Genomic DNA, 9,466 nt, shown 5'->3' on the forward strand with positions numbered 1-9,466 from the left:
AAGATGGAGAGGACGGTGAACATGAAGATGAAGAAGAAGAGGAAGAGTCTCATATTATCACAAATTTTAGTGAATGCATGTATGGCTATGAGGACAAAGTAGAATTTCAAGAAGCATTTGACAATATGAGAAATAAGGTGCACAAGCAAACTTGGTTAGATAGCATCTAAAAGTTGAAAGAAAAGTGGGCTGAATGTTATATGAGAGATGTGTTCAGTTTGGGAGTGAGAAGTACACAACTTAGTGAGAGCTTCAACAATTCATTGAAAAACCATTTGAAGTCAGATTTTCATATTGTTCGGTTCTTGATGCATTTTGAGAGAACAGTGGAGGTAAAAAGAACAAAGGAATTGCAATCTGAATTTGAACAAAGGAAGAAGTTGCCAAGAATCAAGATGCACACACCTATGTTGGTGCTAGCAAGCAAAGAATACACTCCAATTATCTTTGAATCTTTTCAAGGTGAATATGAGAGATCCATGGCTGCATGCACTAGAGTCTTGGATGGAAATAACAAATTTGGGGTTGCTATTGGGAGTTTGCATGGTGATTTACATTTTGAGGAGGAGCACATAGTGATTGGTGATCCTTTGACCAAAACTGCTTCATGTAGTTGTGGAATGTTCAATAGGACAGGAATATTGTGTGGACATGGTCTCAAAGTTCTTGACTTGATGAATATAAAGACATTACCAACACATTATGTATTAAAGAGATGGACTAGAGAAGCACGCAATGGAAGCATACAAGATAGACAACGAAGGAATGTGGTAGCGAATCCAAAGTTTGAAGCCCAACTTTGGTACAAGGGTGTGTCTCACAAGTTTCACACTATGGCACATAAAGTAGGCAACTCTCTAGAATGTCGTTTGATATTAGAAAATGCACTTAATTGCATTGGTCCACAACTAGATGAGAAACTTGATGCAACTATGAATGCTATGAAAAAGCCATGTGATGACCAAGAAAATGTTGACCCAAATGTGCAACTAACAAGTGAGTTTCTTAGTGCTGCAAAGCTCAAGAAAAAGAGCAATTTGAGGAAATAGCACATCTTTCCTCGTACCTTGAGGAAATAGCACACTTTTCTTTTTGTTTGATTAAATGACACACTTTTCCTCTATGGCTGGATAAAATGACACAAACTGGTTTTTTTTCTCATTTTTCTGGTATGGGCCTACACGTCATAATATTTTGGACGATTTTGCCCTTTGGTCTTTCTTGCCCGGTCAACAGGTTATTAGATGGAAAACAGAGGAGATGAGACGATTCAGAAGACAGAAGAACATCAAAACAGAGGAACGCAACAGCCAGCCGCCATCTCGTCGTGATTCCTCCCCGAGCGTCGTGACCTCGCCGCGTCTCCTATCCCGCGCCGCCCGTTCCTGTGGCGGAGGTGCCACCGTCCGCCGCTCTTCGACCGCTCCCACGCCGTGCCGTAGAAGAAGGGCGCCGCCGTACGCTGTGCCGGAGAAGAAGGGCGCCGCCGTACGCCGCGCTCCGGCTGCTTCCTCACCATGCGGGAGAAGAATGGCGCCGCCACTTCAAGTCCCCCTGCAGCGTGTGGCAGTCCAAGTCGCTCTGTGGCCGTAGCGTGCATTTGCTGGCTGGAGCCTGTAGCTGCTCGCTGCTGTAGTTAGCTGTAGCTGCTCGCTGCTGTGCTTGGCTGTGACTGGTCGCTGCTATAGTTGCTTGCTTTAGCAGAGAAGTAGTGCTGCCTGAAGATGATACACTAACAACTTTATTTTGTGTTGATGGCTTAGCTTTAGCTGCTGTCACAACTGGATATGGATGTCTTCCTTTGGATGCAATCAAAATTCAGCTTCAGTGATTGTAACTGTACTGATGTACAGTTTTCTTGACATCGATATAAGTAAAATTTCATCAGCATTTTCACCAAAAATTTTGGCATGACCTCTCCTTATTTCTGTACCATTTTCACATGTCACAAAAATATATATGACAATCCACATAATCAGGCTCAATAAGGTGCATATGTGCTCATAAACTTGACAATCCAGACTGAATATGTATGAGTTTTAGATTTAAAGCATAAGGTGAGTACTTGACTCAGAAGTTGCATCCAGAAGCATAAAGCGAGTCGTCTACTGACTACGCACACGACAAGATCCCAGAGACACTGAAACAGTGAATTCAGTCCAAAAGCATTGACTACACGAAGAAGTAGCATCAATTTCATAAAGATGACTACTACACACTACATGATCACAAAATGGCATTCTAAACTATTTTTCTCCTCTTCGGCGTAAGCTTCTTTGCGGGCCTCACACCAACATTTGATGGAGAAGTGGGAGTCTCTATTTCCATAGAAAGTTGCCTACATAATACATCGATTTCATTCATAAAAAAAGTAGCCTACAAACAAGAACAATTGAAGAAAAACATCAATTTTCGTCACCTCCTTGTGATTGGACCAGGGCTGCCTTGTATGACAGGCGATGAAGATGTCTCTCCAAGAGGGCTACCAAGAGATGATTGACTGCAAAAAATACATTGCTCATAATATATATAAAAACACGCCACATTCGTAGAGATAAGAGAAGCAAAAAAATGTTACCTCCTCGTCATAGGGCGAGGGCTAGCGTGTGGGACAACCAACGGCGACATCCCTCCATTAGGGCTACCAAGAGAAGATTGACTACCCAAAAATATATTGTTTATTATATATAAAAACATGCCACATTTGTACAGATAAGAGAAGCTAAACAATGTTACCTCCTCGTCATAGAGCGAGGGCTAGCGTGTGGGACAGCCAACGATGACATACCTCCAGTAGGGCTACCAAGAGAAGATTGACTGCACAAAATGAATTGTGTAAGAGCAAAAAAATCACTTTTGTAGACATGTTGAAGAGAAGAAAAATAAATTTACCTCCTAGTCCTAGGACGAGGGCTGTCTTGTGGGACAGCCAATGGAGACATCCCTCCAAGAGGGCTACGAAGAGATGATTGACTACACAATATGCATTGTTTGAGAAAAATTATCTCATGTCCACTAGAGAAGTTGAAGAAAAGCATTAATTTTTACCTCCTTGTGACAGGACGAGGGCTGGCTTGCAGGACATCTCCTGGGATTGTACATTCAACATCAATTTCGGTGTTTGGCTTTATCTTTCTAGATTTTGGGTTCCTGCCAACAAATTCAACCAATGTTACAAACAAAATAGTAGAGCAAATGTGAATCAATACAAATTACCTTTTCTTCACTCCATTAGTCGGACAACCAGCTTGCCTATGTCCCAATTGCTTACACTTCTTGCACCTGTTTTGGCTTCCTAATTGACCTTTTGGTGGTGGTTTCTTTTTATAATTCCCCCCTCCCTTTTCAAGGCAACTTTTCAATCTTGACTTCCTTTTTCTTCCTACTGAACTTTTGGGGAGTGGTGCATGTAACAGAAAGTCTAATTTAACATTAGGCCATTGTGACCGGTCTGTGAGAGGCTCAACAACCCCCCTATAAGCTGCCCTAAACCTTTCTAGAGAGTAGTATTCATGAAGATAATCTTCCATCTTCACGTTCCTTTTTCCAATCAAGAAAGCAAGTGCATGTTCACACGGTTTGCCCGTGTGCTGCCACTCGAGGCACGTGCACTCACTCTGTTCTATGTTAACCACATGCCTCAAATTGTCTTTGTTGATGTCCCTCACCTCACACTTCCACCTACTTGATCTGGTAACTTTCAGGTGCCCAAGTCCTCTTGTTCTATTATTCACTTGTTGTACAACTGCTGGCAGCATCCGTCCTTGTAGCTTCTCCCCAATCTTTCTCCTTTTCTCGAGCAATTTCATTATCTTTCCATTAAGTGTGTCAGCCAACCCATCTACAGGAAGATCTTTGATTCCTTTAATCCAATTGTTGAAGCTCTCCGCGAGGTTGTTATGAATGTAATCACACTTGATCTCGGTGTCAAAACTAGACCTCATCCACTTCAGATTATGGTAATCTTGCAAATACTTGCCCACAGTTTGGCTAGATTCTAGAACCTTGGAGAAATGGTACTCAAACATTGAAGGTCTATGTGTCTTGGCCGCACCCCACATGCGTCCAACTATGTCACCACGATATCTTTTCGAAAAATTCTGCATCAAATGCCTGAAACACTCCCTTTGTTCTGCCTGAGGGAAAACTTTATTAACTGCATTTTCTAAGCCTGTGCATGCATCGGTACATATAGCAAGCTTTGAAATTGGACCTAGTGCTCTATGCAATTGTGTCATAAACCATGTCCAATTATCTTCATCTTCAACCTCAATAAAACCAAATGCAAGAGGAAACATCCAATTATGACCATCTAAAGCGGTACATGCAGCTAAATGACCATTCCACTTCCCATTTAATGCAGTTGAGTCTATGCTAAGATAAGGTCTACATCCTGCATGGAAGCCATCTACACAAGGCTTAAGTGCCATAAAGAATCCGTGGAAGTAAACCTTACCATCCAATAGTTTAGTATCAACCTCAACAATGCTTTCGGGAGATCTCAGTTCCATCTCTGCTTTAAAATTGAATAGGTATCGAAAGCTACTACCCCAAGACCCATAGATCTCATCCTTTGCTCTTTCTCTCCCCTTCCATACAGTGTCATAGCCAGTGGTTACATTCCAGTCTTCCTCCAATTTCTCTTGTAAATCCTTGCAACCAATGTTTGGAGTTTTCCTCAAAATTTTCTTAGACCTTTCTCGAACCCAATCTTGTGAGGCCATTGCTGAATTTAATCTGCTACTTGAAACACATGTGTGTGCCGGCCCTATCTTGTTAACCTGCATATAGAACAAAGTTGTTACTGTCGCTACAATAACAGGATGCTACCATAGTAAAAAATAAATAGAAAAACTGAATATATTAAGTTATGTTGGTACCCTGGTCTTTGCCTTATCAGCCATCAAACGACATGTTATTTTCCATGGACAATCCTCGGCCATACAATGTGCCATCCACATACTCTTATTAGCTCTATGAGTTCCAAGGTTAAATTCTTCATTGATTGCCCATTGCCTCACAGCCCTCCTACAATCTATCATTGTTGGAAAGATTGAGCCTTTCTCAACTTTTGGATAATCTTTGTCATATGACATTTCTATCTCCTCGGGAACGTGATCATCAACTGGTATAGCTCCTTCAGCCATTAACTCATCACTAACATGGCCCGTAACAACTGGAGCTCGCTCATTTACTGGTTTAGCATCCTCGGTCTCATCCTCAATTCCGAGTACCTCACACATGTCTTCATGGGATATAGGATATATTACATCATCACCAATAGGAGTTATCGCTATAGCGGACCAATCAATGACTTCACCATCAGACTGCATATATCTCGAATCGCTAAGAAGAAAATTACCAGTTGTAGAATCGTCAATACATGTTGCACTACTTGCATTCGACTGGTAAACGTCAGTACTTGAGCAGATAATATTGTCCACAATCTCACTAGATGGGATATTTTCAGAGCAATATGATGTTGTAACCCCATTTGCAATGTCCACAAGTTGAGCTAGCACTAGCAATTTTTTTTCTTCCCATCTCTCAAGAAAAGCTGTCAGTAGCTTCCAATAATTATCGATCCTCTCAACTGATTCAAAGTGCTTGTCTTGGCACAAAATATGGACCTCTTGCTTACTTCCCCAAACAATTTTGGACCGAATGAGTTCGACCATTTTTTCAACCGTAAAATGTTTTATGTTAACCTCAAACTCAATATCATGCTCGGCAACTTGACGCTCGCTGCCATCGTCAAGCTTTGCGACAAATCGGAGAACTCTAACTGTTAATTCATAAATGACAACACGCGACTCCGCACCTTCTTCCCTACAAAATTAAATGGATTTTCGAAACACAAACAATGGTTAGGTCTAACTATTCATAAAAAAACCGATGTTAACAATTTATACAGTTTGTGACTGACCCTGCTGGAACTGCGCCCTCGTGCTCCATCACGGCGAGCTAAACTTTTTGCTGTCGTAAAGCCAACAAACTAGCTCTCCTCCACAAAAATCTCCATTATATAAGGTTCCTGGATGACTTGCTTCCTGATTCCACATGTGAGATCAAATTGAAGGAAGAGAGAGATATAGAGGAGGAAACCTGTACTGGTAGGGAAAGAAAGAGAGATCAACAGAGAAGATGGGAGAACACATGTAACTCACGGCAAGATGAGCGGCAGCGGCGGAACGGGTCGAGCGGCGGCGGCGGAACGGGTCGAGCGGCGAGTGATGAGGGCAGCACGCCGGGGCAGAGGCACGGCGAGTCAACGACGATGGAATTCGCGGCGCCTGTGTGACGAAGCCGGCGAGGCGGCGGCCCTGCTTGCCTCGCGTTCCTCTGTTTCGATCGAAACTGATCGCTAGGTTCAATCGAACCTGTTGACCGGGCAGAAAAGACCAAAGGGCAAAATCGTCCAAAATATTATGACGTGTAGGCTCATACCAAAAAAATGAGAAAAAAAGCAGTTTGTGTCATTTTATCCAGCCATAGAGGAAAAGTGTGTCATTTAATCAAACAAAAAGAAAAGTGTGCTATTTCCTCAAGGTACGAGGAAAGATGTGCTATTTCCTGAAATTGCTCCAAGAAAAAAGAGGTTGCATCAAAAAAATTGAGGAGAAAGAAAGGCTGGCTTGATAAGTTACTCAAGGGGAAGCGCAAGCCAACTAAAGTTGCCTCGTCAAAAAAAAGGGAGCAAAGGTATGTTCCAAACTATACATGATATATTGTTGCCACTCGTTGCTAAACTAAATACTAAAACTTTCATGGCAGCAGCAAAAGAAAAATGATGATGGACAGCCTCAAGTGAGAGTGGAGAAGGATGATGGTGGACAGCCTAAAGTGACAGTAGAGAAGGACGATAGCGATAAAAGAGCAAATGTGGAGCTTCAAGAGAGCAACACGGTTGTCAGTTACACGCAGCTCTTGATGACTCCCCTTGGTGGTGTTTATGATGAAAATCTGTTCTAACGTGTACAAGCTTGTTAGATAGTATTTAGGACGAAGCAGCCGAAGGTGGGCGGCCGTCGAGGCCGATTCCTCCCGTGGACGCCGCCGGAGTTCAACCTGGAGGACGAGTCCCCTGGAGGAGCAGCTGGAGCGCCTCATCCCCCTTTCCCGCACCGCGCTGAGGAGCTCCCTCCCTTTCCCGTTGAGGTGGTCATCGGAGCTGAGGTGGGGCGCCGTCGCAGTGGGGACGAGGAGCTCGTCTGAGCGGAACGGGGCGGGGAGGTGAAGGCGTGGGGGCGAAGGGGATTGCCGGCGTCGTTTATCCGGTGGACGGGAACAGAGCTTGCGAAGCTGTCTCTCTGTCAGTCCATCTGCGTGTATGTGTCGTTTGGCTGTGAAACGGAGCTAGCCGTCCGATTGATTTGGACGATGGATAAGGGGGGCGAGGCACGCCGTGACTTGACTCTGGCGAGGCACTGGATCTCAGTCCTGTATCTACAGCCATCGATCGTAGCTAGCACATCCAGCTGCACGTGCAACGATCTTTATATAAGGTCCTGCCGGCCAGATCGAAGCTCTCACGCGCTAGACACAACAAATTACTCCAACCGTTCTTAAATATAAGTCTTTTTAAAAATTTCAATACGGATTACATACATATGTATATAGACATATTTTAGAGCGTAGATTTATTTTTTTTGCTTCATATGTAGGCCGTATTGGAATCTCTAAACGGTCTTATATTTAGGAACGGATGGAGTAGTTTGGGTTGAAGCTATATGCACATGCACAGTCCTCTCCTTCCTCGCGTATCTCTGCCCAGCTGGCGATTCTGGCATGCATGAATGGGAGACATGACAAGTCTGCATCAGCAACGTACATGCAACTGATCGAAAGTTCACATAAATATACTACTTCTATTTCATTTGGCGAGAAACAAAAAACACATGAAAGTTGCACATAGTTCAGCAGTACCGCTGCACAGATTGTTGGTATGGCAATTGCGGTGGTCACCACTTGGACGACAACACCACCAAATAATTTTCATCCTATGAACTTGTAGCGTTCCCCATCGGGTCGCCGTCGAACCGTTCGATCCTGAAGTGTGTGAGCTCCACGCCGGCCTCCGCCGCCGTAGTCGACTCACCGTCCAACGCCAACTCAGCGAGGATCCTCCCGATGGCGGGGCCCATCTTGAACCCGTGACCGGAGAAACCGGCGCCAACCACTACGTCCCTCCCAAACTCCTCCCCGCCCAGGAAGTCGATCACGAAGTCCTCGTCGGGCGTCATGGAGTACATGCACGCCTGCCGGAGCACCGGCCCGCCGGCAGTGTCGACGTGGCCCGGCATCACCTCGTCGATCCACCGTGCTACGGGATCCGCCAGCCCACCCACGCCCTCGCCGGTGCCGATGGTCCAGTCCCTGCTGTCCGGGTCACACGGCGGCCCCCCGTGCATGGCGATCTTGATCAGGCCCGGGTACTCCATCGACGGCGTGCTGTAGATGCACGGGTCACCGTAGCTCGAGAATGTTGGGAAGCCGGCCTCCGTCGTGAGCTCGCGCTTGTGCCCGGGCTTCAGCTTCCAGTAGCAGAGGAGTGTGTGGAGCGGCTGCACGGGCAGGTCGAAGCCGGTGACGGACTTTACCAGCTTGCTCGTCCATGCGCCCACCGTGATGATGCACTTGGCGCCATGGAACTTCTCGCCGCTTGATGTCTTCACCACGATCTTCGTTCCTTCTCCTGGTCAAAAGATTTCAAGTTTTGTTACTTTGATTACTTTGATCTGTCGTGTGGAAATAAACTACTGTACCTTGCTTTGCGACGTCGATCACCTCCGTCCTGTCCCTCACGACGGCGCCCATCTTGGCGGCGAGCGCCTGGAACATGGCCACGGCCTTGGTCGCCTTGATCACCCCGCCCAGCTCGCTGCTCGCCGCCGCCCACCCCTCCGGCACCCTGAACGCCTCCGCCCACGCCGGCCGCGGCGCGGTCCCCGTCGGGGCGAGCTCGGTGGCGCCGCTGGCGACGACGGCCCGGAAGTTGGGATCGTCCCGGGGCCCCAGGTCGAGGTGCGGGGTGGGCGTGAGCACGGCGTACCCGGCGTCCCGCTGGGCGTCGTCCCAGAGGCGGCGCGCGAGGCGGACCATGGGCGGGGAGTGCGGCTGCGGGTAGGTGTCGCGGATGGCGCGGGACTCGCCGTGCGACGAGCCGCGGTGGTGGAGGAGGTCGAAGCGCTCGAGCAGGAGCACGCGCGCGCCGCGTGCGCCGCGCAGCTGCCCATGAGGCCCGCGCCCACCACGATCACGTCGAAATCGGACGAGCGGTCGGCAGGAGGAGCAGCCATGGTTGCTGATCGGGGAGATGGGAGGAGGGTACGAGGCGCTGAGCCGAGGGAGCGGCGGGGAGCGGCTGGCTTTACGGTAGGTGGGTAGGGTTTTATGGAAGGAATGGTTTATAGTACTGTATATAATTGGAAGCATCGTGGCCCTCCAACCAGAGTCATCAAACGGT

At 46.8% G+C, this 9,466-nt stretch overlaps 2 protein-coding genes and 1 pseudogene across 2 annotated transcripts; all 3 read right to left on the bottom strand.

The window, feature by feature from the left end:
* Window positions 1-2,029: 2,029 nt before the first annotated feature.
* Window positions 2,030-3,674, bottom strand: LOC119297555. The gene is made up of 7 exons (XM_037575299.1): window positions 3,217-3,674; window positions 3,049-3,150; window positions 2,893-2,973; window positions 2,737-2,817; window positions 2,579-2,659; window positions 2,420-2,500; window positions 2,030-2,338 (listed from the first exon to the last, which is right to left on the bottom strand). The coding sequence occupies exons 1-7, from the start codon at window positions 3,528-3,530 to the stop codon at window positions 2,242-2,244; spliced, it is 837 nt and encodes a 278-aa protein (XP_037431196.1). The 5' UTR covers window positions 3,531-3,674; the 3' UTR covers window positions 2,030-2,241.
* On the bottom strand, window positions 3,533-5,955 carry LOC119299714. Its single transcript, XM_037576874.1, has 5 exons — window positions 5,927-5,955; window positions 5,709-5,829; window positions 4,881-5,327; window positions 3,617-4,781; window positions 3,533-3,540 (listed from the first exon to the last, which is right to left on the bottom strand). The coding sequence occupies exons 1-5, from the start codon at window positions 5,953-5,955 to the stop codon at window positions 3,533-3,535; spliced, it is 1,770 nt and encodes a 589-aa protein (XP_037432771.1).
* Window positions 5,956-7,887: 1,932 nt separating this feature from the next.
* Window positions 7,888-9,263, bottom strand: LOC119297557 (annotated as a pseudogene).
* Window positions 9,264-9,466: the final 203 nt, after the last annotated feature.

The sequence above is a fragment of the Triticum dicoccoides genome, chromosome 5A (assembly GCF_002162155.2).
Source record: "Triticum dicoccoides isolate Atlit2015 ecotype Zavitan chromosome 5A, WEW_v2.0, whole genome shotgun sequence".
NCBI lineage: Eukaryota > Viridiplantae > Streptophyta > Magnoliopsida > Poales > Poaceae > Triticum > Triticum dicoccoides.